General features: G+C 63.5%; 8 protein-coding genes across 8 annotated transcripts; 5 read left to right on the top strand and 3 right to left on the bottom strand.

The window, feature by feature from the left end:
- Positions 1–58: 58 nt before the first annotated feature.
- F751_1757 (hypothetical protein) lies at positions 59–6,584 on the bottom strand (the record flags this gene model as incomplete). Its single annotated transcript, XM_011399464.1, has 13 exons — positions 59–199; positions 363–666; positions 860–951; positions 1,164–1,283; positions 1,514–1,609; positions 2,197–3,006; positions 3,235–3,318; positions 3,516–3,859; positions 4,108–4,690; positions 4,781–5,035; positions 5,253–5,701; positions 5,862–6,348; positions 6,471–6,584. 13 exons carry the CDS (start codon positions 6,582–6,584, stop codon positions 59–61), a joined length of 3,879 nt encoding a protein of 1,292 aa, XP_011397766.1.
- A 1,756-nt stretch (positions 6,585–8,340) lies between these two features.
- Positions 8,341–11,845, top strand: F751_1756 (hypothetical protein; the record flags this gene model as incomplete). The annotated part of the gene is made up of 7 exons (XM_011399463.1): positions 8,341–8,370; positions 8,527–8,952; positions 9,334–9,517; positions 9,723–9,862; positions 10,230–10,385; positions 10,694–11,112; positions 11,689–11,845. The coding sequence occupies 7 exons, from the start codon at positions 8,341–8,343 to the stop codon at positions 11,843–11,845; spliced, it is 1,512 nt and encodes a 503-aa protein (XP_011397765.1).
- A 1-nt stretch (position 11,846) lies between these two features.
- On the top strand, positions 11,847–12,676 carry F751_1755 (Box C/D snoRNA protein 1; the record flags this gene model as incomplete). Its single annotated transcript, XM_011399462.1, has 4 exons — positions 11,847–11,976; positions 12,083–12,172; positions 12,277–12,394; positions 12,526–12,676. 4 exons carry the CDS (start codon positions 11,847–11,849, stop codon positions 12,674–12,676), a joined length of 489 nt encoding a protein of 162 aa, XP_011397764.1.
- A 1,029-nt stretch (positions 12,677–13,705) lies between these two features.
- F751_1754 (Mitochondrial carnitine/acylcarnitine carrier protein CACL) lies at positions 13,706–15,031 on the top strand (the record flags this gene model as incomplete). The annotated part of the gene is made up of 4 exons (XM_011399461.1): positions 13,706–13,769; positions 13,896–13,945; positions 14,018–14,357; positions 14,616–15,031. 4 exons carry the CDS (start codon positions 13,706–13,708, stop codon positions 15,029–15,031), a joined length of 870 nt encoding a protein of 289 aa, XP_011397763.1.
- Positions 15,032–15,410: 379 nt separating this feature from the next.
- F751_1753 (Transcription elongation factor B polypeptide 1) lies at positions 15,411–16,023 on the bottom strand (the record flags this gene model as incomplete). Its single annotated transcript, XM_011399460.1, has 3 exons — positions 15,411–15,495; positions 15,685–15,793; positions 15,912–16,023. 3 exons carry the CDS (start codon positions 16,021–16,023, stop codon positions 15,411–15,413), a joined length of 306 nt encoding a protein of 101 aa, XP_011397762.1.
- Positions 16,024–16,697: 674 nt separating this feature from the next.
- Positions 16,698–17,528, top strand: F751_1752 (Leucine-rich repeat-containing protein ODA7; the record flags this gene model as incomplete). The annotated part of the gene is made up of 2 exons (XM_011399459.1): positions 16,698–16,909; positions 17,099–17,528. 2 exons carry the CDS (start codon positions 16,698–16,700, stop codon positions 17,526–17,528), a joined length of 642 nt encoding a protein of 213 aa, XP_011397761.1.
- A 942-nt stretch (positions 17,529–18,470) lies between these two features.
- Positions 18,471–21,111, bottom strand: F751_1751 (Glutathione S-transferase DHAR1, mitochondrial; the record flags this gene model as incomplete). The annotated part of the gene is made up of 8 exons (XM_011399458.1): positions 18,471–18,688; positions 18,855–19,031; positions 19,202–19,315; positions 19,477–19,591; positions 19,826–20,012; positions 20,242–20,450; positions 20,617–20,700; positions 20,971–21,111. The coding sequence occupies 8 exons, from the start codon at positions 21,109–21,111 to the stop codon at positions 18,471–18,473; spliced, it is 1,245 nt and encodes a 414-aa protein (XP_011397760.1).
- A 959-nt stretch (positions 21,112–22,070) lies between these two features.
- Positions 22,071–27,476, top strand: F751_1750 (putative glucuronoxylan glucuronosyltransferase F8H; the record flags this gene model as incomplete). Its single annotated transcript, XM_011399457.1, has 16 exons — positions 22,071–22,136; positions 22,221–22,464; positions 22,597–22,850; positions 23,310–23,420; positions 23,683–23,746; positions 23,852–23,995; positions 24,091–24,247; positions 24,513–24,639; positions 24,772–24,862; positions 25,018–25,124; positions 25,352–25,463; positions 25,737–25,847; positions 25,971–26,131; positions 26,271–26,442; positions 26,869–26,985; positions 27,184–27,476. 16 exons carry the CDS (start codon positions 22,071–22,073, stop codon positions 27,474–27,476), a joined length of 2,331 nt encoding a protein of 776 aa, XP_011397759.1.
- Between the last annotated feature and the right edge of the window lie 283 nt (positions 27,477–27,759).

Below are 27,759 nucleotides of genomic sequence, written 5' to 3'. Positions count from 1 at the left end.
GGGGAGTCACATGTAAACTGCGGTGTGTCGGTGGCACGGCAAGGGGGTGGCAACAGGGTCACGTCAGGGCCTGGGCGGGGGGCGTGGCAAAGCGCCTACGCAGGGGAATGCACTCCTCCTCCTCGGACTCGATGCCGGAGCCCAGTGCCGCATCGTCCCAGGCCGGGCCGCCCGCCGCCCTGATCAGCCGGTCCAGGCCCTGTGTGCAGTGAGTCGGGAGAGGGCCGGCAACGATGGGAAAGGGGGGGTGACTCGCGGGCGGCAACTGCCTTCAACTTCCTTAATGGCATTCTGCCTGGTCTTCCAAAAAGGATCGCTGGTTGAGGCATTCCCCAAGACCCCCCTTGCACACCCCGGGCCACCTGCTTGACGTGCGAGTGGGCGTCCAGCCCCGCAGGGCGCTCCCGCTCGCGCCGGCCCCGCCTCTCGCGGACCAGGCCGCGGTGGGACGAGGGGCGGGCCGGGGGCGAGCGACATTGGTCAGCCCCAGCCGTGCACGCATGGCGGCCGATGGACACTGCCTGCGACGCGGAGTCGGCCAGATTCCGATCGTTGACGCGGCCCTGACCGCGCAGCAGGCGGAGCACACCCCTGTGGCGCTGCATCAGGCTCCTGACCGCCTCGATGAGCACGGCGACGGTGGTCTCCGGGTCGGGAGCGCCCTCCCTGTGGTGGAGAAGGGGGAGGGCACGGGTGGCAGGGTTTCCTCCAGGGTACGGAAGGGAGCTGAGTTCGGGCATGCAACAATGGATGCCACCGCATGCCCATGCGCATGCGTTCGTGGGATGCGCACGGGGCGAGTGATCGCGGGGATACGCCCGATGCCCTTCACACAAACCCACGGCGCTCGACGGCGTACCTGCCAGCAGCGGCGAGCGAGGCCGGGTGTTCGCCCAGCACCCATGCCACGTCGGCCGCGAGGAGCGCCAGGCTCTCCAGCGGGGGCTGGGACTGCCGGGGGTGGGATCGGCGGGTGGTGGTGTGGGGCCGGTGATGGACCAGCTGGGAGAGAGGGGCAGTCGGCCCGTGCGGCTCATCAGCTTCGCTGAGCCCTGCCCGCGCCAAACGGCACCCCCCTGCCCACCCGACCCTGGCTGAGATGGAGAGGTGCACTCCGGACCCACACCCATGCCCCTCCCCATCCCGCCGTCGACCCCGCTCACCAGGGCTCGCCAACCCGACGCGCTGGGTGCGGAGCAGGGCGTCGCGGGGGGGGTCCCGCTCCTGCACCCGCTGCGTGCCGGGGTCTTCCTGCCGGCCAGGCCGACCAGGGCCTGCCACACCTGGCACGTGGGCGGGGGGAAGGCTGGGCATCAGACGGTCTGGCCGGCAGCACAGCACTGGTGCACCCCGCCCACCACCAGGGCGCCATGCACCTCGATTCCCACTCGACGCTCAGCCATCCCCACCCTCGACCCACGTGCCAAGAAACTGGAGGCAGCAGGCCGCCCTCTCCTTCCCCCCCCCAAAGTGGATGCACCCACGGCCCCCCCTCCCACTCAATCACACTCACCCTGTCCAGGCCCATGGCCGCCAGGAGCTCCTCCTGGGCCCGAATCCCCGGCTGCAGCTCGGCCACGACCTGCGCGGCGTCGCGTGAGCCGCCCACCTGGTCCATGGTCACAGCCAGCGCCAGCCGGCAGACGGCGCGCAGGAGCGCGGCCTCGGCGGCGGCGGCGGGGGCCGGGCCGAGTGTCGTGGGCTCGGGTGCCGCATCGCGCGCCCGCGGCTCATCGCCAGCCGCTGCAGCCAGGGCGCCGGCCAGGCACACACAGCGGTCCAGCCTTGCCGTGAGGCTCCGGGCGAGAGCGTGTGATGCCGTAGCATCACACACAGGCGCGGAGGGTGCGACTCCCTCCGATGCACTGCCGCCGGCGCTGCCGATCGAGCCGTCGGGCGTCTCTCCGCCGACAGCCTGCGGCAGGCCTCGCCTTGCAGCCGCCAGCTCCAGTGCAAGCTCCAGCCGGGCGGCTGTCTGTTTGACACAGGAATGGACTCGTGAACAAGAGCGTCGGGGCCGGGGTGACCTCGGCCAGGCACGTTTGGTCGGCGCGCTGATGCCCCCATGCGGCTGGCCGGCCGGGTCCTTGTTGTCGGAACAGACACGACGAGCACGACCCCATTCACAAGGCGTCAGTATGCCCCCTCCCCTGCCGTGGCCCGCCCACACCCACCCACCCACCCACCCCACCCCACCACCACCTGCTGATGTGCGGCGCGCTCGAGCGCCTCGGCGGCGGCCCGCGAGGCGCCCGCCTCGCCTTCCTCCCTGGCATCAGCCAACTGCAGCCCTAAGAACTCCAGCTCGCGTCGCAGCGTCCCCGCCTGGGCCTCCAGCAGCGCCATGTCGGCGCCCGCGGCGGCGGCGGCGGCAGACGACTCGGCCGCCCGGCCGCGCAGGCCCTCGGCCTCCGCCCGCGCCTCGGCCAGCTTGCGCTCGGCGGCGGCGAGGGCACGACGGGAAGCCTCGCGCTCCGTCTCCGCCTCGCATCGCCCGGCCAGCGCGGCGGCGAGCGCGCGGTCCAGGTGCCTGACCGCGGATTTCAGTGGACAGAGTTCTGCGTCCTCCGAGCTCGCATACCTCCCTGGCCCCTCTGCGCACGTTGCAGCCCCGGCGTCCACCGCCTCTTCGAACACATAGCCGTGCGCCTGGGCCAACAGGCGCAGCGCAGCCGCCGCGCCCTCCAGCTCGGCGGCCCTGCCCTCCGCGCGTGATACTCTCGCCTCCAGCTCGGCACCCCGCGCCCGTCCCTCCTCCAGCCGCGCCTCCAGCGCGGCGCGCGCATCCAGCGCCTCCGCGCCCTCGCGCCGCGCCGACAGGAGCGCGTCCTGCCCGGAGGCGAGCTCGGCCGCCAGGCGGGAGAGCGCGCCCTCCAGGCGCAGCGCGCGCGCCTCGGCCGCGGCACACGCCGCCTCGGCCACCCGCCTGGCTTCGCGGCAGTCTCCAAGTTCCCGCTCGCGTGCGCCGGAGGCTTTGCGGAGGGCCTCGGCCTCGCCGGCCGCCCCCTGTGTTCATGTTCAGGAAGATCTGTGATGTTCTCTCGCTCGTCCGGCAGCCCACAAGCCCAAATGACCCTGTTTCCAGGAGTGCAGGGCACGGGGGATGCACCCTGTGCAAGGCACCCTGTTGACCTGCAGTGTCCACTTCCCGCCTCGGCCGTGCCACCGCTCCCCCTCTGCTTCGTACCACCAGACCCCTCCCAGAAACTGTCCACATCAACCACGCACACGCACCTTTAGCGTTGCCAGCCTGGCCGCGTCGTCGCCCGCCCGCTTCCTCAGGCTGGTCAGGGCGGCCACGGTGCGCTTGAGGATTGCCTGCGTGGGGATCCGTGGGTTGCTGGGCTGGTCAGTGTGCGACACGCTTCACGGCCCAGCGCAGGCGTCCTCTTCCTGGCATGAGGCCCAGAGCCCCCGGAGCGTGTAGGTACGCATTGCCACCTCCCGAACCCAAGACGCGAGAGTGCCCCCCCCTGCCGCCGCATGCGCCGCCAGCAGCCCACCCAAACACGCACCTCCTGCGACGCGAGCATGCCCTGGTAGCTGGCCACCTGCCCCTCCAGGTCGGCAAACGCGGTCGCCCGTGCGGTCGCCGCGTCCTCCGCCGCCCGCAGCTCCGCGCGTGCGCCGGCCGCGTGCGCCGCCTGCGCCTCCAGCTCGGCGGCCTTGGCCTCGAGCAGGGCGGCCGTGCGCTCCGCGCGCTCGCGCTCCCGCTCCGCAGCCGCCTCGGCCGCCGCGCAGCGCTCGCCCAGGCGCTCCAGCCGCTCGGCGCCGCGCGAGGAGGCCTCCGTGCTGGCCTCCAGCGCGGCCGTGAGGCCCCGGTTGCGGACCTGCAGCGCCTGCACCGCGTCGATCAGGCCTGCGGAGGGGGGGTTCGTGAGGGGGAGCGGCGAATGAACCGGGAATGAGGGAGAACGTGCGGGGCGAGTGTCGAGCAGGGACGCACTGGGGCGCAGACGGAGCGACCCTGCAAGCGTGCGTCGCGTCGCCGGGGTCCTTGCAACCCCAGCAGCCGGGCGTCTGGACGCAGATGCGCTGGGCGTCGACAGGGTGGCCCCTGTCACACTCCACACCGCCCCTCACCCCCCGTCGACCCCATCCTCCCACCTGACTCACCCACGACATCGGCGCCGCGGTCTCCGCCCCGCAGGCCTCCCTGCAGATCGGCGGCCAGCGCCACGTCGGCGCGCGCCGCCTCCAGCGCGGCCTGCAGCTCCGAGGTCCTGGCCTGCGCCCCGGCAAGCTCTCCCCTCGCAGCCTCCAGCGCGGAGGCCAGGGCCTCGGCCCTCCCCAGCGCGCCGCCCGCGGAGGCCAGCGCCTCGCGCTCCGCGGCCCGCGCAGCACTCAGCGCGGCGCGCAGCGCCGCGGCCTCCGACGCCGTGGCCTCACCCAGCGTGGCCGGATCGCCGGCGCGGACCTCGCTCTCGTCCCGAGGCCCGACCGCCGCAGGGTCCGTGGAGGGCGCCGCGCCCCGCACCTGACGACCCACGCAGTCCTCCATCCCAGGACATGCCCCACCGCGCCGCCGCACGTCCGCCGCCGCCTCCCGCGCGGCCATCAGCGCCTCCGTGGTCCGCGCGGCGTGCTCGGCGGCGCGGTCGGCGGCGCGCCTGGCCTCGTCGCGCTCCCGCCTCGCCTCCGCCAGCGCGGCGCGCTCGCGCGCCAGCTCGGCGCGCAGGCAAGCGGCTTCCTCGCGCATCGAGTCGGCGCCCGCGGCCACGCCCTCCGCGGCCGCCAGGCGGCGCGCCATCTCCGCCAGGCCGGCCTCCAGGCCCCGCACGGCGTCGGCCTCCTGGTCGTCGATTTCCGGCGGCAAAGTGTCGGAATCCTGCAGCTGCTTGGATGTCGGGGGGCCGTGCCCCGCAAGCCCGCCCTCGGCCTCCACGGCCTCGCCCAGGGCCGCCAGCAGCCGCGACTGGAGCATGCACTTGTCGGCCTGCAGGCGGGCCACGCTCTGTCGCTCGCGCTGGAGCTTGAAGTGCAGCACGCGAATGGCGTGGGTGGCCTTGCACAGCGACTCGCCGCCCCGCTCGAGCTGCGCAGGAGGGTCGGGGGAGAGGGGATGAGGGTCGGCCGTGCAAGCAGGAGGGGTATGGGGACAGGTCGCCCTTGTGGGAGGGTGCATGAGGAAAGGACCCGGCAAGCATCCCTCGGCCGGCTAGCTCCCCCAGGCGTCGCAGGGCTGCGCTGGCACACCCCACTTCTCCGACTTTGGTGGGCATCAGACTGGGTCCACCTCGATCAAGACACACCTTGCGGTTGAGAGCGGCGATCTCGGAGCGCAGGTGACGCTCCTCGACGGCGGCGGTCCCGGGCACCGGGGCCGGCCTTGCGGCCAGCGTCCCTTGCTGTGCCTGGTGTAGTGAAGTGGAGCCCTCCACTCCGCCCGTGGAAGCGCCGTGGACGTGCCGGGGAGCACCCACCTCGATCTCAGGCGAGCTGCGATGCGGGGCCGGCGCGCCGTCCTCGTCTGACGAAGAGGAGTCCCAGGGACAGCTGTCGGCCGTCACAGCCTGCTGCGAGGCGGCCGACACCAGGGAAGGCTGGGCGGCCAGTGGGGGAGGCATTCCACAGAAGGCATCGCCGGCCTGGGCGGTGCCACAGACTCCCTTCATGGGGCTGTCAAACAGGTCCCGCACAGGGGCCTCCATGGCATTGGTGGGTGAGCCCCTGTCGGAGCGGGTTTGAATATTGGGATGTCCTGTGGATAGGGAGGGGGCAGGGGCACAATATTGCGACGATTTTGAACGAGGCAAGCATACAGCGTAGAAAATGGACGCAAGGCAAGCACGGCGCGCCCCATTTGGCAACCCCGTCGTCCTGTCTCTGCTCCCTACAGGGACTACCTCCACCGAGCTCACCCATGGGGGTACCGCCATACTGAGTCACATTCAGCCTGTCCTCCAGCATGGCGACCTGGTCCTGGGTCCCCTCCAGCTGGGCCTCATACGCCGCCGCCAGCTCAGCGACCTCCCGGCGATGGAGACCGCGCGCCTCGGCCAGCTCGGCGTCGCAGGCCGCTGCCAGGTCCTCCAGCTCGGCGCGGTGCCTGTCCGCCAACTGCTCCCGATCCTGGGCCAGGAGCCTGGCCCTTTCCTCGGCCTCCAGCAGGGCCTGCTGCAGCGCCTGGCGCCTCGCCCGCTCCAGCTCCAGCTCGATCGTGCGTTCTTGCAGCAGGACCTGCACACTCTCTGCTCCCCATGAGCTCACATCGGGGCACGGGGGCGAGGGGCCTCTGCTCCCAGGCAGGGCCTCCTGAGAGTGGGCAACGCTGGGTTGGACGCCCGCTTTAGGTGGGGAGGAGTTCCACACAGCCGACTCGGATGCATTGGGGTCCAGCTGCTCCTCCTGTGGGGCATTCGACAAGATGCAGTGTAAGAGGCTTGGCTCGAAAGGCGCGATGGTGTTCGGCAGTTGTGGCGCTCAGGAGGGGTGTCGTAGCCTACGGGCACTCGGAAGGACACCCTCACGCCATAACGCACGGCGCGGGCGAGCTGTGAAAGCGTCGACTCCTCCACATCCAGGGACTCTGCTATCCAAGCTTCGCTCCACGAGGCAAACGCTGCGGGCGATGAGATCGCCATGCTGCCCCGGCCCGCTATCAATCAACGGCAGAGGTCGAGCTCGGGCCTACGAAGAGCATGGTGTCGCCGGAGCGCATCCACGATGCCCTGCGACTGTTTGTGCAGAGTTTCAGGGAGGATATCGCGCGCGCACATGTCTCGCTTCCCTCCTAGATTACAATTGCGCGCAACTTTCACGGGGAGGACGATGCGCCAGCTCGCCAACGTTTGAATGTCTCGGAAATTTTGCCGCGCAAACTTTCCCTGTGATACCCTGCCACACGAGCAGCATTCCGACACAACACTAGGGTACTCGAATTGAACGATCCACAAGTAACTTCGTCACCAGAACTCACCAGCTATTCTGGCAAAAGCCCTTTGAACGGATATGTGCGCCCGGAACACAGTACTGTCCAAATCTCCAAGGTATACAACCCATCATCTGCACTTGATGGTCGCCGGCCCTGACAGGACTGCTGATTGAGGAGCACCCACCTTCTGCTATCGCCAGCGGTCGTCGAGGATGGCTGTAATTCGAAAAGTTACCACTCATGCTTGGGGGTTGGAGGGTATACAGACACCAAACTGCTTTCCCAGGCTCCCCAAGCTCAGCCATGTACATGCAGAATGGAACACTCACTCCAGCATACAGCGAAATTACATGCTGGAGTATCAGAAGGACTGTATCAACACTGTGCGTACGGTGGATCCTTAGTGATGGCTGCAGATGTTCCTCTCCCGTTCATCCAATAAAATGGAAACCATTAACCTTGGATTTTTAAAGAGAACCTCATCCCAACTGCTGGTGTTAGTATTCTGGATATGCGCGTCGCGGCGACCCCGTTGTCCTGGCAAGCAACGGACTCCGTGCGGTTATGTCGGCTTCCAACTCAGCTCCCCGTGAGGGCGCGACAGTTTTTGTTCCGTCGCCATAAGTCACATCTTCAATCCGCCCGGATAAAACAAGCATTTAAGTCGCTTCTAAAAGGGTTCCACTGTCAAGCGTCATGTGGTCTTATCTCGTGGCCGTGCAGAGCAGCCTACCGCAATTTGGCCGCATGCGCAGAAGTACTTGAGACAAACCGGAGGGCATTTCGGGCGAGCTTTCTCTCTTAACATGACGTATCGAAGAGCGTTCCTGACCACTCTCGTGGCGGTGGGACTGTCTCTCGTCCTCTTGGGGGTAGGCAGGCGGGGGCAATTTCCGGCACGCCGATCCCGACGCTGCTGTCGAGCCGCTCGACCGAACCCCTGGCGCCCAACCCCACCACCCCTCCCCACCACAGGGGCTCATTCTTTCCAAAGGCGGCTCTTGCCTGCTGACTGAAACAGGATGTCAGTTTGGCTTCCCAACAATATACCAACTGTCAAGCTCTGCACTCCTAGGTTGTATTGCGGGTGTGTTGACATGAGCGTGCTGCGGCTGCAAGAGCTGGACGCTGTTATTCGCTGCTTGAGCTGACATACGCCCTTGGTACCGGTATGCAGGAAGGAAGTACCTGTCTCTGACAGATGCTGGGGATGAAGCCCGTCCGTGCGCCGCTCAGGACACGACATCACGAGCTGCCAAGCTGTCGCCGCCCACCCTGCCTCCCCAGGAGTCGCCCCTGAAAGGCGGCGGCGGTCAACCCAACAAAATCCCTCTGGTGGTGGTTGAGAAGGTCCAATCGGCATCCGACGTGGATGAGGCAAGCTGGGAGTGGCGGTGTTTGGGGAGGTGGGAGGGTCAAGCCCCTGCCTTGCAGCCTCAATCGAGCGTGCTGTTGAGGCATGAACAATGCTTGTCCGTTGTCCAGAGCTCGTTGAGGTAGGCCAGCCTCAGACACGCGAGTTTCCATGGCACTGCTCGCTCCCTGCTTGATGTGCCACGAGTCTGGTCCTCCCGACCCCGACCCTGCCGATCCCCACCCGACCCCAACCTTGCCGACCCCTACCCTCTTGCCCCTCTTTCCAACCACTGCAGGCCCCGCCGCGCTGGCCCCGACCCGGCACGCTCTACACCGAGGCGGACCAGGGTGTGCCCCGCGAACTGGGCGTCGGCCTACCGGCCACCGCCTGCCAGTTCTGCGCGGAGTGCAGCCTGGCCGGGGGCGGGGGGAGCTTGACCACGGCACCGGAGGGTGCCCCCCCCCTCGCCCTGCACAACGCTACGCACAGCTCGGCCTGGACCCCGCTGGGCATCACGGTGTTCAACAGGCGCGCCGGCCTGCCCAACTGCACCACCTGCACTGGCTGCAGTCACCACTTGGAGCAGCTGGGGGGGCGCCTCACCTTTGACCGCGTGGACCTGCCCAACCGCTACACGGGTGCGCTCATGCCGGACTACACGCTACTGGCCTCCCAGCCGCAGCTGCCGGGCGCGGAAGAGGCGGAGCCCAAGATCGCACGGGTAGGTTGCTGCGGTGCCAGAAGGGGGGTGGAAGGGGTTGGAAAGGGGGACATTGCAGGGGTGCACATCACTGTTACAGTCAAATCCTTGATGGCATGCACCGTGGGGGACGGCTCCTGAAAAGCTCCGAGCTACCAGACGTCAGGGTTACCTGCACCGTCCCTGTTATAGTGCCCTGCCGGTTCTGGATGCAGGGGTCCGTGGGGCCTCTTGCCCCGGGCTGGACCTGGAACAAAAAACTGCTGACGACCACCGCTTGCAACCCCTTCATCATGGCCTCGCCGCCCGCTGGGGCTGCAGGTGCATGTCAGCATAGGCAGCCCTCACGCGCCGGGCACCCATCCCAAAATCAACTCTGCACCCCACCTCACTTTTCTCCAGCTCCTGTGCGTGGACCTGCACCGCAACGGCCAGTGGGCGCGGCACGAGTGCACGCCCACCGACCGCGCCGCGCGCCAGCACCGCCAGATGGTGGCCCTCGCCCGGCTCGTGGACGAGTGTGGGCTGGCACACGTGGTGCCGCGCCACACCGTCGCCAACATCACCGTCCTCCTGCCGCAGAGCGGTACGCTGTGGTGGCGGGGGGAGGGAGGAAGGAGGGGACCTGGTGGGCGAGGAGGGGGGCATGCGGAGGTCCAAGAGTGACGAAGGCTTGCGCATACTGTGGCTGTGCCGGGCTGGCCTGTGCGGTATTGTGCAGGGTGATGCATCAACCCTTAAAACCAAACCCCATGTGAACCCCACACCGCAACCCCATGCACGGCGTGCAGGCTATGTCCAGAGCCGCGAGGCACTGCTCTCTGACCGGGCCAAGGGCATCCCCCTGCAGCTGCTGCAGGGCAGCTGGCACTGGCCGGCGTACCAGCTGCAGGACATCTGGCGACGAATTCCATCGGAGCACGTCGTGCAGGTGGGGAGGGGACTGGCTGGGGCAACTGGTTCTGGGGCTTGCAAGCATGCAAATCGGAGATTTGCCAGTCCCTGGAGGTGTGCATGCGCCAGGCTGATTTTAAAGGCGGGTGGGACAGGGTGCGCCCTGGTACATGGGTTGGATGTGGTCTAGGCAAGATGGCCGGGCGTGCACACCGCTCATCACGCAGCTATTCATGTGTCACCACCTTGGCGCGGCCCCTGGGTCTCGCTTTCCGTGCCCTGGGGTCCATGACGCCCGTCCCTCTCACGGGTCCCTGGCACTCTTTGCTGCCCTGCCTCCTTGATTCCCACCCTCCCATGAGCCTCCTGATTCCCACGCTCCCAATCCCCTTCCATCCCTGTAGGCCGCCATCTTCGACCTGCTGGTGGGGCACTGCGATCGCCACCCTGACAATGTTTTCGTGACAGATGACGGGCGCATGACGCTCATTGACAATGACCAGATCCAGGGTAACATCCCTGGCTGCCTGTATGAATCATTCTTCCTCCCCCGCTGCACGGTGGGTCTAAGGGAGGAGGGGGTTGGGGGGGGGGCGGTTGTCTGAACATGGGAGACCAAGGCCTTGGCCTGAGGCACCGGGGCTCCGGTTCCACTGAATATCAAGGGCAAGGCTGGGGCTGGAGGCAAGACGCTCGGCGCATGCGGGCTGCCCTCGGACGCCCAAATGTAGATAAATCCCGAGGTCCTGGCGTCTAGATATGAAGAGGATGGCATGACTGCAATGGCGCTGTGCAGGAGGAGGTTGTTCTCTTCAACCCCAGTCCATCTCCTGCTCACCAGCCCCCCCCTTGCGCACCCCCTTCGCAGAAGCACGAGATCCTCATCAACGGCTTTGGCTGGGCCACCCAGCGCCATTTCCAGAAGAATGTGCTCCCAGACGTCAGGCCCTCCCCGCTCGCATTCTTCGACTACCGCTGCCACGCGGCTGGCGGGGCGGTGGGCACGGCCTTCCCCGGCGCTCTGCCCACCTGCCTGGCGAAGCTCGGGGGGAAGGACGGCCTCCGTAACGCGCTGGACCTGGGCTTCAGCCGCCGCCACGCGGAGCACCTGGCCGCCAGGGCTGCCCTGCTGGTCGAGCAGGGGCTGGAGGGCGCCATCGCCAGCCTGGCGGAGGCGAGGCCCGCCGCCGACCGCATCCCGCTGCAGCCCGCCTGCTGTGCGGTGAATTCACAGGGGTTCTGCGCCACCGAGTTTCGGCCCGACCTCGGCAACGGCACGCTGCGGGAGTGGCAGAAGGAGGCGCGGCCCCCCCCGGCCCCGCTTCGCAGGAGCGCTCTGAGGCTCGGCGAAGAGTGAGGGCGGGGGGGCAGGTGCCCCCGCGCTGACCCGCGGGTGGGTGCGACGGCCGCACCGAGGCTGGGTTCCCTTTCGAACATGGTCGGCCGCCATTCCAGGCCATCCAGCATTGCTTACAATCACACCGCCGCCCATTGCTTGACTTACGACTGTGCCTGATTCTTAGGGCCAGCCAATGTTTTGGGAGCCGATGCTTGGAGCCCAAATGAATTGATTCTTTCGAGCACTGGGACTCCCACCTCTGTGGTGTGCCACAGAGCCCGTGCAATTGATTACATATGTAAATCGTGATACCCACAACATTGCCCCGAGGACAGGCAGGTGCCATGGCAGGCTGGTGGGTGAGAAACACAATGTGCACTCATGGGAAGGGGACCCAGGGGCGAGCGCGCTACCGCGCGCTCAATATACACAACTTTACGTGATGGTTCCTCCTACTCTACTGACCCGCATGCCAACTCGAAACCTACCCACGTATTTAAAAAAACCTCCGACATGTTTTTCAGGCCCACACAGCGCAGCCTCCTGTATCATTACGGCGCCGTGGCCCTGTTCGGGGGCGCCCTGGCTTCAGGCTTCGCGTACTTTGCGATATACCGACCGGTGCGGGGACTGGTGCGCCACACCGCACCCGAGGAGGCCGTACTCCCGCCTCGGTCCTGACATGGCCGAGGCAGACGGTGCCACGGAGCGGGACCAGGCATCCGGGTCATGTGCAACGTGTGGGAAGGGCCTGGCCAAGTACCGCTGCCCCCGCTGCACCACCCGGTCGTGCAGCTTGGAATGCGTGAAAGGTAGATTCTGTAAGGCGGATTGGTATGTTTGAGGGCAGGGAGCACGTCCAGTGATTGGGTAGATTGCCTGTCACCCCATCCTCTCAACCCTGGGCCCCTACTGCAGCACACAAGCAGCAATCAGGGTGCTCTGGGAAACGCGACAGGACGGCCTTCCTCGGTCGTGCGCAGCTGGATGAGCGGAGCCTGTTGTCAGGTAAATCTATTGCACCGAGATGTGACTGAGTGCGAGCCAAGGGCTTGCAAGCATGCTCACATTTTGTATGAGATAACCCCGACCTCTCTTTCCACACCATGCAGATCTCAGATTTTTGGAGGAGGTGCAATTAGCCGACGAGGTGGCAAAGAGGGCAGCCCCCGCCAGGCCTGCCATGCTGCTGCCCAGGGGTCTGCAGACCTTGCTGCAACAGGCAAAAAGGTGAGAGGGTGCTGGCATGTGCTGGGTGTGATTTGCGGAGCGGTGGAAGTACATGGCAGCATTGACGACCAGCGCTCTGGAGTAACGGATGACTGATCACCATGACAACCTGATGATACACCGCTGCGCAGGCGAGGGGTAGAGCTGCACCTCCTGCCCATGGGCATGGCCGCCAGGAAGACCAACACAACGCGGTATAATCCTAAGCAAGGCATCATGGAGTGGAGACTGGAATGGAAGTTTCAATCTGCACCAAACTTCAAGCCCGTGAACGCAAGGTGATACGGTGTGATATGTTAGGAGGAGCATGATATCGTAGCGTTATCCCCCCCCCCTTAGCTTCCCTGTGAGTGGGACAGCAGTACTGATGTCGCTCCTACGATAGATATCTGCTTCAGGGATTGCGACACATGTTGCGTCGGAACCGGATGGGAATGGCCTGCAGATGTGCTCGTCTTCAGGCGCCGAAAGTCTTCTTACCTCTGCACAGCATCCCTGCACAGGGTGAAGGAGAGTGTGGTCGTAGGTGATCTCCTGGATCAGCACCTGGCGTCCTTGAGCGCATCTCTTTCCTCTCCAGACAAAAGCGCCCTTCAGGCATACATTGATGCTGACAGGCAAAGTCAGCTGATCCTCCTCAAGAAGCATGGAACTCCGGTGGGTGGCGTCATCTTGTCGATTCCGGGGCAGGTTGAATGAGCGGTGCATGGAGATTCCGAGTGTTATCCTCTCATATTACCTTCGAAGGGCATCCTGCCAACACGCTCTTGGGCATTCCAATCTACAGGCAAACTCTCCGCTATACTACCGGATCGACCGGAACGCCACATTAGAGGCCGCGCTGAAGAAAAAGGAGGTTGTGGAGTATCCTACTTTCATTGTAGCCCTTCACACGGAAGGATTCGATCTGGTCGAGGGCCAAGGTGGAGGCGCGGGTCTCTCCGAAACTCCGGCCCTCGACGGACGAATGTCCGGAAGCTGATCGCCCATGGTCAGGCGGTACATATTCGATTTCGAGCGCAGAGAGAGGCATGTAAGAACGATAGAATGAATGATAAGTTAGTCTAGATCCATCGGACGAGGGGCACTGCGGTCACTTTGTAGGAATAGCAGAGGCTCTGCTTCCCTTTGCCCGCCTGCCACCGTCCCACACCTTGCCCGACGTCGAGACGACAGGGAAATATATACCTACTGCTGATAAGTACTGAGCCTCGAATGCGGATCGCTATGCCAGCATCGCTTTCCACCCGGCCATGACGTCTCAGCCCGACCAGGCCATACGCGTCCTCCCGAGATCAGTCGATCGGCGGGATGGAGGAGACGCTGCAACCCGCAGCTCTGACGCTGAGTGCTTCCACTCGTGACTTCCTGGCGGGTGAGCCTGGCCAGTCCCGGTGGGACCCTTGCTCTGCGTGCAAATCCTTGATCTCTGGTGCCCTACACACTGCAAAAGACCTGGGAGCTGCGCGCCCACCCCGTTCAATCCCCTTCCCACTCTCAGGGGGGGTTTCGGGCCTCAGCGGCGTGGTGGCCGGCCAGCCCCTGGACAATGTCCGCATCCGCCAGCAGCAGCGCCAGGGTGGCGGCGGGGCGGGCGCCGCGCCGCCCACCCGAGGTCGCCAGATCCTGGCTGGCGAGGGGCCCCGCGCGCTGTTCCGCGGCATGGCCTACCCCCTGCTCACCAGCGCCCTGCAAAACGCACTGGTGTTCCAGACGTACGGGGCGGCCTGCCGGTGCCTGGAGGCCGAAGCAGACGGTGTCGACCCCGGTGCGGAGAGTGCGCTGCCGCTGGGCCGAGTGGCGGCCGCCGGCGCTGCCGCGGGTTTTCTGCAGACCGCGGTGTGCACCCCCGTGGAGCTGCTCAAGATCCGACTGCAGCTCCAGACCGCCGCGCGCGGGAGCCCCGGCTACGTGGGGGCCCTGGACCAGGCGCTCCGCATCTGGCGAGGCCAGGGCATATCGGGTGGGTGCCTTGGGAACCCTGCTTGCCTCCTTGCCGGGGACTGAAGGGGCTGCAGAGAGTGCGGGTGGGGCGGGAGCGCATCGGAGCCCAGGGTCAAAGGACTGGAGGGCAGGGTGCCCACCTCTGGCCCAGCAACCACCCAGCCCCGCTCATGCATGGCGTGTCCTCCTCAACTCCAATGATCCCTTCTCTCGCACCCACAAACACACCCCTGGGAGCCCACAACATGTGCACTCTCTCCTCCCCACCTCCAAGCAGGGCTGTACCTCGGCGCAGGGATGACCGCGGCGCGCGACGTGCCGTCCTTCGCCGCCTACTTCTGCACCTTCGAGGCGGTGCGCAGGGCCTGCGAGTCCTCGGGCAGCGTGGCGGCGCCGCCTACATCCACCGCAGACGCTCTGCCCGGCCACGGCTGCGTGCTCGCCGCCGGCGCGGCGGCCGGCCTCGCGGCCTGGCTCGCCGTGTACCCGCTGGACGTGGTCAAGTCGCGGCTGCAGGCGCACGCCGACGCGTCGGCGCCGGGCGCCTGGCGCATCGCCGCCGACATGGCCGCCCGCGAGGGACCGCGCGCTTTCTTCCGGGGCCTGCCGGCCACGCTGGGCCGGGCACTGCTCGTCAACGCCGTCATCTTCTCTGTGTATGAGGGCGCGCACACCCGTCTCGCCGCCATCTGAGGCCGGAGGGGGGCATGAGGCACCTGCCACGCGGTCTGCGGGCGAGTGGGTGCCTGGTGAGGCCAATGACAATCTGAGGGCAACCCAGAACAGCCCTTCCTTTGTATGGGGAAGGCAAGGGGTGGCGATGGCAGAGTGGCATGCTACTACGCTCACAGGAGCCGTAACCTATCCTGTTCCTGCCACAAGGCTCAGACCATGGTGTTTTGTCCTCCCAGGGTACATCACATGCACACACATCCATCGTGACAATAAAAACGAAACGAGACACCATGCAGCTGCTGGGAAGTAGGAAGCGGTGCCGTGGGGGGCGGGCAAGCTCCTTGCAAAGTCCGTGTGCGCTGGGGTCTCGGCAGGCCAACATATCGTATGCTGGGTGTCACATGTCGAGGTAGTTGGCAGCCATCAGCAGGTCCAGCGCCATGTCACGGTGCACCTTGAACTCTGGGATGGCCGTGCTGGGTCTGCAGTGTGGGGGAAATGCGTCGATGCATGTGCGGCAAGGAGAGGACAGCAACAGGCGAAAGCAGCAGGCCAGTGCGAGTGGCGGTGGGCGTAGGCAGGAGGACCAGGCTCCCGCACCCTCCGGCCAATCACAAGCCAGATCTGCAGACACAAAGAGTGCCCTTGCCCATGCCCCTCAGGTATCGTACGTGTGCAGGTACTTGACTTTGTAGTAGCAGTACTGGCAGAGCCTCTCCAGGACCGCACCGGAGATGCCAGGGAACGTGATTTGGTTGGTCTCGGATTCCATGAATCCTCCTGAGAGGGATCAATCACGTAGTGGGATGAACATCTGCACTCTCAGGGTCTCTCGAACATTCACAGAGGGTGACCATAGCCTGGAACTGCACCGGCCTTCCTAGGTCTCGGACCTCACCTTGCTCGTCCAGCATGCTCTTGATGGTGTTGCTCACATAGGCCGCTTCCCTGCTGATGATGAACTCGAAACCGTCCGCACTGATCAGCTTCACAGTGTCGCTCTGTGACATGAAGCCCGGAGGCTACGAGTGGGAGGGGCCAAGGCCACCACCCAATCCCGCTGACCGTCCAGGGAACTACGCGAAAGTGGGATCAAGGTATGATATGGCGCGTGAAGTAGACGAATGACGCTCTCCAGCTGGAAAATCCACCCGACATCGTTCACAGAAGGGCCCTGTTGAGCACGAGCGGAAATGATCTCCGCGCTCTAGGACCCCCGCAACCAAAGTTGCACACACAATGCAAACTGCAGCAGTGACAACGCAGCGGGAACCTGGACGTGGGCGTACTTCTACAGCGGTATCACTTAGGGAAATTTGTACCATCTCAAGATGCGCATGTTGTATGTCTTGCCACTGCTGCGACTTAAAGCTGGCATCTGTCGTCAGGAAGGTATGCGACCCTTCTGGACAGAGCTTGCCCCAAAGCAAAATACATCCTAGCACCTTTGTGAATATTGCAATTAAATCGAAAAAATTTAAAGCGTATGAGAGACTGCGCTTTTGGGAGCATTGGACCTGATGTGAACATCACGTTTGCTTGCTTCAGTTCACGCTCAGTTGACCGGGACCACAACAGATCATCTCTTCATCCACCACGTTCGGCGACACAGGTTGACACCCACCCATAGCAGAGCCCATTCACCTGGAGAAATATCCCTTCAGCTCATTTATTCTTTGCGAGTATGCAGATGACAGCTGCGAGCCTGCGCGACATTTGTCGGCGGCACGATCTGTTCGTCACCCCGGAGCTAAACGACACCCTGTACCTGGGCAGCTCGGGAATATTCAAGCTGGCATGCTTGGAGCCATACGTGAATTTGAAAACCATTTTCGCCGATAACAACTCTCTGGAGAGCTTGGAAGGTCTGCCGCCACTTCCCCACCTGACATGTCTGTGAGTCAACTTGTGCCTTCGGACACCCATGCCGGAGCATGATGGCAAGGCGGCGCAGCGGTGCATCTGCTCCATACGATGAGCGATGTGCTTCATTCTTAGTTCAATATCAACCAGGGCATCGAGTTACTCTTCCTCCAGCCCTCACCCCCCGGTCATGCGCCATGGCCATTCCCTCATCCATGACAGGTATTTGCATCAGAACTCGCTGCGCAGCCTTGCCGACTTCCCCGCCCTCCCCTCCCTGCGGGTCCTCAGCCTCTGCTGCAACCACCTGACCTCCCTTTCTGGGCTGGAGGGGAGCAACGCCCGCCTCGAAACCCTGACGCTGTCCGGCAACCACTTGGCCGGAGACCTGGATGCCCTAGCTACCTTCCCCGGCCTCACCACCCTCGACCTCTCCAGCAACCGCCTGGATGACATGGACCACCTCCTGTGCATCCTGAGGCAGCTACCCCTGCTCAGGGCTCTGTACCTGAGCGGCAACCCCTGTGTGACCAAGGCTGCTGCGTACAGGAAGAGGGTGGTGGGGAACCTGCCACACTTGGCCTACCTGGATAAGCGACCCATCATGCCCCTGGAGCGAGCAACTGCGGAGGCATGGTGCGGTGGAAGCTGATGTATGACTGGTAAATGCTGGGTCTGGCAACTGAGTCGTGTGCATGGGTTTGCAGAGCTGGGAGGGCGGGTAGAGACTCTGCACATGAATGATCGATGCAAGTGGTAGGGAGCCGTTGCAAGTCCCCACGCCCCTGGCAGCCAGATTCGTTCCAGGCAGAACAGCTCCCAGCAAATGAGGAAGGCCCTTCACCTGACCCAAGTTCCTGGGAATAATTGTGCTCAGCTGCTTCCATCACAATGCTTAGCCGTCCCATCGCAGGGTGGAGGGCGGAGAGGCTGCTGCATCCCAGGCACAAGGTGCCCACCTGGAACAGACGAGGCTGGCGAGAGCAGCAAGGCAAAGGTCTCTGCGCCAGCAGCATGCACAGGTCCAGCCACTGTCTCTGGACAGCGACGCCATGATATCTCGCGACGCTATGGAAGCCTGCCATGCTACGGCAAGCAGAGTCCTGGTTTGTCACACTGGGTGCTTGCACCATGATCAATAGGCATACCATCTGAGACAGGTGGCTGCCCACCCTGCCTAAGCTCTAGCCGTCCCTGTGCTGTGCAGGGAGTCAATCGATCAAGCAGCTCCAGCTCAGATGTGGAGTACGATGAGACTCAGGCCAGCACTGAGCCCGAGGCAGACTCTCCTGTGCCACACACTATGATGGCACATCCTTGCTGCCACGAGCAGGAGATGTCTCCAGGCTTGACATCTGCGATCACAGCATCCCAAGGGATGGAGACGGCCATCCTGATGTGATCTGATGTCCTGGGACAGATTGCAGGCCTGATTCTGGCACGGGGCCATGCAGTCTTCACTAAGTATGATTACAATTGCAATCTTTCATCTATCATATCGAGTAAGGACTAGGAAAAGGCATCTGCTTGGAGCTACAGTCATTACAGCACAAGGAGCACCTTCAGGAGCAGGGCCCTCCCATAGACCTGCTGCTCATGCGGAACCATGCATAATGAGACCATTTATGGCCCAGTTCAGGTGGGCCCGGAGCTGCCGGGCGGCCGGCAGCGGCAGATCCCGTGGTACGCAGATCCGGTCCCGCATGTAGGAGAGGGACTGCCTCACGGTGTCTGCGGCCTGTTCAGATGGCGCCACGGGGGCGGCAGCCGTCTCCGTACCAGAAAGAAGGGCGCCCGCCACGCAGCGCAGCGCTGCAGAGTCAGATGGGGGGTTGGGGGTGGGGTTGGGGTTGGGGGGTGGGGCACCAAGGCTCAGCACTAGGATGCCAGGCCCCAGCGGCTGCAAGCACCAGCCTGCCAGGTTAGGTCCAAGGAAAGATGCAGTCCTCGCTCCGCGCCAAGGCGCAAGGTGGCTCACCTGCATCCACCGCGCCGTCGGGGTCCTGGGCCGACGGTCTCCCGGGGTCCGACAGGTGTGCCCTGGCCGTCCTGCGCGCCCCCTGGCTGGCCCCGCGCAGCGCAAAGGGCACGACGGCGGCCCTGTTGGACACGAGCCGTGCCGCCGCGGTCAGCGCGTCGCGTTCAGGATCGTCCCCTGGGCATGCATGGGATGAAGGCGGAGTGCGCGGGACTGGGGGTGGGAGGACGAGGGCCATGGGACCCGGGCTGCACTGGGGGAGCCCCCAGGATCGGCTGCAGTGTGTCCGCGGGCATAGCATGCTGCACGAATCATCCTGCACACTCCATCAAGCCTTGCACACGCACCTGGGCTGTGGGCTTCGTAGGCGTAGTCGGCGGCCAGGGGCTGCAGGGGCAGCCTCCACGCGCCGCCGTCTATCGCTGCCGCGGCCTCCTCGCTGCCCCGCTCCGATGTGCACCCTAGCAGGATGGGCAGGAGAAGGGATGGGGGCTGCTGCTGTGCAGGCTGGACACATGGCGGCTGAGTGCTTCATTGGGAAGGCACAGGCCCAAGCAGAAGGATGCCCTGCACTGGAGAGGTCAACCGAGGATCCTTTCCTCCAACTCCTCCATGCACGCACCTCCCAGCTGGGGCGGCAGGTCGTGGCAGTGGGTGTAGTAGTCCGACTTGAACCCGCGGTAGGAATCGCGGGCCTCCATGGCCTCAAACCAGGCATCGATCCCCGGCCACCTCCCCTGCGTGGCGAGGGACAATGGCTGGCCTTGGTGGTCGGAAGAATGTGGATTTCGAGGCTGGCAAGGGGTACCCAGGTGGCCTCAACAGGCCACAAGAAGTTGTGAAAGAAAGGAAGCAACTGCAACAGGGTTGGCATCCATGGCATGACCCAGGCCATCCCAGCTCTTGCATGTGATCAACAGGAAACACTGTCACCACAGAACCCGAAACTCTGCCCGTCCCTGTAATATCACCTGTCCCCTGACCACGAAACCCTTGTAGTAGACCATGGAGGCGGCGATGCGCTCCAGGAAGGGCGCAAAGGTTAGGTCCACCAGGCTCAGGCCCGACTCCAGGAAGAAGGGGCCGGGCGTGGCACGCAGCGCATCATCCACTGCCTCCATGGTCTTGCAGAAGGCCCTGCGGTTGCCCTGTACGTTCCTGAGATTTGTGAGAATAGGAGGGAGTGACGTGTGTGGCTGGGCTGTCTGCACGGACGCTCTGGCCTCCTCTGGTATTGCCTGCGCATGGCAGGCGAGGGTTTCAGCACACCGGCGGTCCATTGGGGAGGTGCCCGAACCTCGCGATTTCCCTGGGAGGGCATGGCTGAGACAGAGCTTTCTAAAGTCATCCCCACCCCACCCTCCCCTCGCCTTCCCAGCAAACCCACCACCCGCCGCGGCAGAGCCACTGGAGCCAGTCGGAGAAGAGGCGCCGCTCCAAGCGCATGAGCCCGGCGGCCCGGCCATGCTCCTGGGTCCCAGGCTGGGGCAGGAGGGGAATCTCTGGGTAGAGCTGCTCCAGCACTTCCTGGATCACGGCCGACTCAGTGAACACCCTGCCCCCCACCTCGAGGACTGGGAGGAGGCCAGACGGGACCTGGGCTTGGGAAGGAAGGGATGGGCAGGGCATGGGCTGCGATAACAAGGAGACAATGACTGAGTTTAAATACGATAGGATCCTTGTCCCCGTTCCAAGGTTGCCCAAGAACACAAACGCCCGTCCAAGTAGCATGACAGAACCTGGAGGCATCTGCACCACCCACCTTTGCCAAGAACTCGGCAGGCTTGTCCCCATAGCACTGCATGTTGATCTTCTCGATGGTGTACGGGATCCTCTTCTCCTCCAGCTGTGCACAGGAGGAGTGTTGGAGAGGGTATGCACCTAGGTGCTGCAGTCTCATGTAGAAATGGGCTGCTCTGTACCGCCATGCGTTTCTCTTAGACAGATCCTGCATGTCCGCTGCCGTAGTATGGCCTTGCACGAGCCAAGCAAGACACCCACCACCTAATCAGGCTCTCGCCTGCAGCACAATCTTGTGACAGTACGGGCACCAGGCAGCATGGTCCCGGTAGAGCTTGATCTCTGGAGGGCCAGGCTGTCCGAACAGGCGCCTCACGGCGTACGAGTTTGCCGGCCCATTTTCATAGTCGGGTTCCGGGAAGCTCAGCTGCTCTCTAGCCCTCTCAACCCCTGATTCCAGATCAGACCAGCTGGGAACGGTGGTGAGAGGTCTGGCCGTGGTCTCTGCGGCTCGCATGGTGAATAGGGCGACCTGCGGTGGATCGAGGACCAGCCGATTCGATGCAATGCATGGCCTTGAACACTCATGCGTAGCGCACCAATCTGCTTCCCATCGATAGATCTAGACATGAATCGTTGCATGCCTTCGCGGGGGAAGGCAGCCGGAGTCTCGGTGATGCAAGGGGGGTCCGGAGAGAGGAGGTGGGGCATGCAAACAGAAGGCTTGGCTTCAACAAGGAATTCATGGCAGATCTATGGTCCCAAAAGTGTGCATAGGCACCCGAGGTTCACGGTATGATATAGCGAGGTCCGAGGAATGCTCATCACTTCAGGGAGGTTTCTACAAAATCCATCGACATTGCATGTCGTAGGAGAAACTACTTCCAAAACGTGACCTGTCATTAGAATGGCATTGAACAGCAGCTTCCCATCGGGCATCGACGCACGTCACGGCAGGGGATCAGTACAAAGGGAAATATTAGAATTCTTGAGACCCTGTGCTGTTAGGCATGGCTTGGAAAGGACCAAAGACCCCAGCAGCCCCGACCCATGGTGCATAGAAAATAGAGCTGCAGAGTGGAGCCTGCTGGCCTAGAAACTGCGTGCTGCCAAATGCGTCCAACATCCTTGTAAGACATCATTGCGACGTCCCCTTTGGTGACCACGGTCCATGTAAGCAGCATGCTGCACAGCAGGTGGTACTGCCAGGCATATATGTTTGATTTTCAGGAGCCCTTACACATGGGCGCCGCACGCGACCGTCGTAACCCTGGCCGGAAAAGCTAGATGCTCACGAGGGCCTATGGACCTATACGTATTTAAAATGCAGAATGTGTCTCTGATGCGCCGAACATAAGACTGGTCTGAACATCCTCTGTCATCCTTCGACCTATAATGGCCTTGCAGGGCGGCGTCCGGCGCCGCAGGATCTTCGCGTGCGGAATTCTTCTCTTAGCGTGCACCTATGTCTTCTACATGACCCTACCCCGTCTACTGGTGGTCGAGGAGTATAATTCGCTCCAACAGGCCCGCGATTCGATTGTGAGCGGGGGAAACTGGAAGTGCGGGGTGGACCTGCGCTGGACTCGATCCACCTACTTCCTCCCTGCCTCATCACCGGCGCAGGCGCTGGGGTACAGGAGGGTGTCCACAGCCGTGGAGTCGCTCTCCTTGACCTTTGGGCGGGCTGATGGGGACACGGGCTACAGCGCAGCCTGTGCCCTGTTGAAGGGCCGCGGCTGCCCTGCATACCACTCCCAGGAGCCCATTCCTTCCGGCGCCCTCCCCAGAGGGAACAAGTCATGCATTCTGGACTGCAACCATGTCGGGACCTGCGTGGCGACGGCCGGCTTCTGCCAGTGCCCCATGGGTGAGTGGGTGGGGGACTGGCAGCCGGCTGAGCCTGCGAGAGGCAGGTGCTCCATACCTCCCTGCCGCTCAACCAGCAGATCCTCCACCTGGACCGGTGCTGCCTCCCCGCACCCCCTCCCCAAACCTCCAGGCTGGACCGGAGATGGCTGCCACATCCGCCTGCGCCGCCCCTGCACCAACAAGCCGCGTAGCTGGGGTCTGGAGCAGATTGACCCTGGACCGGAGAACCTGACGGCCTATCGCCCGCCCAACAACCCCTTCTGGTCCAGCAAGGCAGCCATGTGCTCCGGCGCCTGCGACAAGGACATGGGGATGTGCTACTGCCCCTCCCACACGCTCTTTGGCCACATCCCAGCAGGGGAGGGCTCCTTACCTGGTAAATATGTGCTTGCCAGAAGGTTCAGATGGGAGAAAACGGAGCCCAGGCCAGTGTTTCGGCTGTGATGTGGGATGCAGTCTCTAGCGGACTCAGGGATTCCCATGTGCAGCCTTGGTAGGATCCTCCCTTGATGTTTTCCAGTGGCGCACGGTGCAGGGGAGGGATCCAAGCGTTGTTGCCCTGGACTTTGATCCCCACGGTCCGAGGAGGCGCCTGGTCGGCATGCTCCCTCGCAGGTACCCCCCCTATCAGAGTGGGCCGGCCCATGGGTCATGCCTGCCAGCCAAACAAGGTGGGGCGAGAGCCTGCCATGCGTGCATCGTGTTCAGGAGACCATCGAGCCAGGTGGATGGTCTGTATGCTATGATAAGTGAGGGGTGGACTCGTGGCCAGGCAGGGGTTGAGCGATCCTGACCAAGATGAGAAGGAGACCATGTTCCTTTCCTTGGCGCCTCGCAATGCAGGATGAGGAGAACCAGCCCATCAACTTCGGGATGACAGAGCGGGACTGGCTGTACGGCGCAAAGGGGTGGTGCATGGCAGAGGAACCGGAGCACCGCTGCTCCTGCTTCAAGGTGCGAGGGTTGCGGAACGTGGCAGCGAGGGGCTGCTCCGTCGAGTAGGGAATGCATTGTGTGCTGGGGAACCCATCTCCCTGGGGCTGCCTGTTTTTGTCATGGAATCCTGGCGTTGAGAATGAAGGGCGGGCCTTGCGGCCTGTTGAGATAGCCCACCCCATCCCATCTCTTTCTCTCCACCATTCCTTTCATAGGCTTGCCGTGTCCAGAACATGCAGGTTTGAGGTCATGATTGCCCAGCTCCCCCCCCTGTTGGCAGGATGGCATTGGTGGCCCCCTGTGCAACATTCCAACCGAGCAAACCTGCCCCAACCAGTGCAATGGTGAGCTTTGAGGAGAGCAGGCATGCTGGGAAGCGGCCCGGCCAGGTGTAGGACCCATGGAATGCCAGGCTTCCTCCCATTCAAGCTCCCACTTTCCCCCGCCAGGTCACGGAGAGTGTCAGCAGGGGTACTGCAAGTGCCAGGATGGCTGGTTTGGCCAGGACTGCGCCTACCGGGTGCAGGGCGTGCCGGACTCGCCAGGCACGCTGGCTTGCATGCTCGGAGCCTGGCGCACCCTGATGCACAGCCGTGGGCCGCATCGATGTGGGCGCCAGGCCATGCAGGATTGAACACTACATCCACTCCCCCCTCCAGCCTCTTGCCCCATCACCCCACAAGTGCAGGCATGGAGAATTCCACCCGGCCCTGGATCAAACAGTTTGTCCACACCCCTGCCGCACGAGAACCAGGGGCGCGGGGACCTCGCCTCCGGCCCCTCATCTGGGTGTACGAGCTACCCACCGACTACTCCAGCCTCATGCTGCAGTACAGGGTCGAGAGGTGGGCGCTGGGTTGGCTGCTAGCCATGCTGCGAGGGGTGGGGCACTTGATTTGGGCGGGCCTGCCCTGCTCAGCGCTCACTGTGCGGGCATGCCCGGACATGCATGGGCTCCAGAGCCGGGTATCTATCTGCAAAGGCCGTGCTCTCAGTGACTTGGCCCTGACTTTGGTCTCGGATTCCTTTCCCACTTGCCCTGCTCCCTCACGGTGACATCCTGGGCCGAGGCTCCTTGCATCATCTGCAAAGCCCCTCTCCCCACTGCAGGGACCACTGTGTCACACGGACTTTCAGCGATGACAACTCGACCGTGGAGGCTGTGAGGGTATACCAGCTGGAGATGGGGCTGCATGAGATGATGCTGCAGAGCTCCCATCGCACCCTAGACCCTGAGGTGGGGACCTGGTGGCAGTGCAGAAAGCCCTGACATTCCCTTACCTTTGCTGTGCCCTCCCCCTCACAATGAATCCTCCGGCAACAGGCTGCCAACAACCCACCACCCCCCCTCTCTGCTCCACGATATCAGGAAGCCGATTTCTTCTACGTCCCGCTCTACACCGCATGTTATATTCAGCCGGTGGTGACCTGGGGGGACGGCCCCTTCTATTATGGCCCAAGTGAGCTGGGCTGGGTTTCGACGGGATTGTCTGTATTCTTCATCATGTTCTGGAGAGGGATGGGCGTGCATATATGCCCTGGGCGTGGGCCACACGTCGCCAGGTCTCAGCCCACCTTCATTCTCAGCCCAGCATCCCACCGCTGCGCACCATAGTCCCGGGCCGGACGATCCAGGCCACAGGCTTCATGGAGGAGGCGTACCACCAGCTCCGGTCACGCTACCCCTACTGGGACCGGAAGGGCGGGAGGGACCACATCATTGTGCGTGCCGGGGAGGGGGAGGATTGATCGCATGCCGTGCTGGAGGGCCAGCCTGCGGCTCCCCGGCTGTCCCTATGGACCTGGGCAATCGCGCGGGCACAGTGGCATGGGCAGGCAGGAGATCTAGATTCATGCGCCTGCATGGTCTCCCGCGTTGCAGGCTAGGCCTGCCACAGAGACATGTACCTTTCCCGTGATCCTCCTCCCCATGGGTCCCCTCTGTGCAGTATGTGCCGCATGACGAAGCCTCCTGCTACGTGCCCAAGGCCCTCCGCTCCGCGATCATCCTCTCGCACTGGGGCCGCCAGGACAGCAACCACACGAGCTGGACGGGCCATGGTGAGCCCGGTGCTTGGCATGGAAGCTGGAGGGGGGGTGGCAGCTCTCAGTGGCGGTCTTTCGCTCTTGGATATGTATTCTGGTCAGCCAGGCCCCAGCAGCATGGTGGAGTGGGCTGTGCTGCTCCCCCACAGCCTGGACAACAGGATCAAACCCCAGACGCTGCAAGCTGGATGTTCAATTGGCCAGAGAGACTGGTTTGCCATGCCTGGGCGACTTGCTTTCCACCCTTCCTCCAACTCGGCTCCAAATCCCTTCATACGTGCACTGCAGCCCCAGACAACTACTCGGTGGAGGCTCATGACCCGCTTTGGCTGCCCAAGGGCCACCTCCACCGGATCAACCGCGGCCCGTGCTTTGACGCGGAGAAGGGCGAGTTGAGGGGTGGCGCCAGGGGTGGAGAGGCATGCTGTTGCACACGCGCGGAGGCATGCAATCCGGTTCCCTCTCCCGGGCCCGCTTCACCCCATGCCAGCCCAACCGTCTGAACACGATTCCTCTGCGCAGACCTGGTACTGCCGGACCTGCACAACTCGCACTTCCATGCCCACTCCCCCCTCATGGGCAACCCCACGGTGCACAGGAAGTGGCTGGCACTGTTCAAGGGCCGGCTGCAGGTGAACGTGGGGGGTTTCCTGAGTGGCCGGGAGACTAAGGGTCCCCATCGAGTGAGGGTAGTAGCTCCTTCCCGGGCAGCTCTAAGGCGTGCTGCAAGGGGTGAGGCGCGCCACTCCGCCTTCCTGGCACTGCAGAGCCGGCCCTGCCGAGGGACGAGCCCTACTCAGCACTCGCCCTCCCCCGGCGCAGATGAAAAATCTGCCCTACTCCCAGGGGGTACGACAGAAAATCGCACTTGTGTCCCGCGAGGAGGACTGGCTTAACAATCATGGCATCCTGTATGGCGACCACGAGGCTTTTGATGGACTGCCATCGTACAGCCAGCTAATGAGTGAGAGCACCTTCTGCCTCGCCATCATAGGTGTGGGGTGCTGCTGACTGAAGGGGCAGCTGCAGCCCCTGCCCTGTTTGCTGTGTGCTCTGGTGGAATGGAGCGGTCTTGGCATGATGATGTGGGTCAGCGCTCTACCTGGGGTACATTGCCTATCCTCACGCCCCAGTGCCCCCCTACCCAAGATGTTCCAACTAATGAGTGAGAGCACCTTCTGCCTCGCCATCATAGGTGTGGGGTGCTGCTGACTGAAGGAGCAGCTGCAGCCCCTGCCCTGTTTGCTGTGTGCTCTGGTGGAATGGAGCGGTCTTGGCATGATGATGTGGGTCAGCGCTCTACCTGGGGTACATTGCCTATCCTCACGCCCCAATTCCCCCCTACCCAAGATGTTTCTGCCAGATGGCAATCCTCCTTGAACACCAGCTTCCAACTCACCCCATCCCCCCCAATGCCCAGGCGATGGGTACACTTCAAGGTACGAGGATGCCATCACCCATGGCTGCATTCCCGTCGTCATCATGGACAATGTGTCGCCTACCCTTGGCACCATCATCAACGAGGCCGACATATCGGGTGAGGCGCTGAGGTCTTGGATGCCCATGGTGTCGATGAGGGCCTCGTGGCTGGGAGCAGCCCATTGTGGGCCTTTAATGTGTTGATTTTGTCAGGCTCAAGGTTGCCATTGCCCTGTTGATTGTCATTGTCAAGCATCAGCCCCAGTCTGCCAGCAATCATCCTCTTCCACACTGCCCCACACGTCAACCCGCACAGTGCGTGTGGCATTCAAGGACGTGGAGAGGCTGCCACAGATACTGAAGGCCATTCCACGGGATGAAATCGAGCGTCTGCAGCGCAACATTGGACGGGTGTGGCGCCGCTTCCTCTGGAGCTCGTACCCTCTGACAGGGCCGCTGCTGCAGGCCCAGCTGGACGCCAATCTGGCTAGGTTCAACGGCACAGAGGACCCCTCCCTGCTCCCGGCCCGGGATACTGCCCACGACATGAGCCAGGGGGACGCCTTCCAAACACTGATGGAGTGGCTGTATGGCAGGATGGACCCATGACGCTCCGTGAAGTTTTTGAGTTTATAGGGATTGCTAGGCGGTCTTTTCGGTGGCCTCAGCATGCCCAGCACACGCGCGCCCATCACCTCCAATTGTCGAACGAGGTGCATGGGGGAGCGTCCTTCCGCCTCAAGCTTGGCGGAATGACCCATCTCGTATTGAATAGGCTAGAAAAATTATGATATCACCCGCGCATTGACCCTTGTGATTCTGCACGCATTCTCATGGCTGCACATGAGGCGAGCCCAGGGGTGGTCGCCTCCCTGTGCCGCAAGTTGAAGGA

This window comes from Auxenochlorella protothecoides, assembly GCF_000733215.1.
Source record: "Auxenochlorella protothecoides strain 0710 unplaced genomic scaffold scaffold18, whole genome shotgun sequence".
Classification (NCBI taxonomy): Eukaryota; Viridiplantae; Chlorophyta; class Trebouxiophyceae; order Chlorellales; family Chlorellaceae; genus Auxenochlorella; species Auxenochlorella protothecoides.
This window is presented reverse-complemented; position numbering and strand designations above follow the sequence as displayed.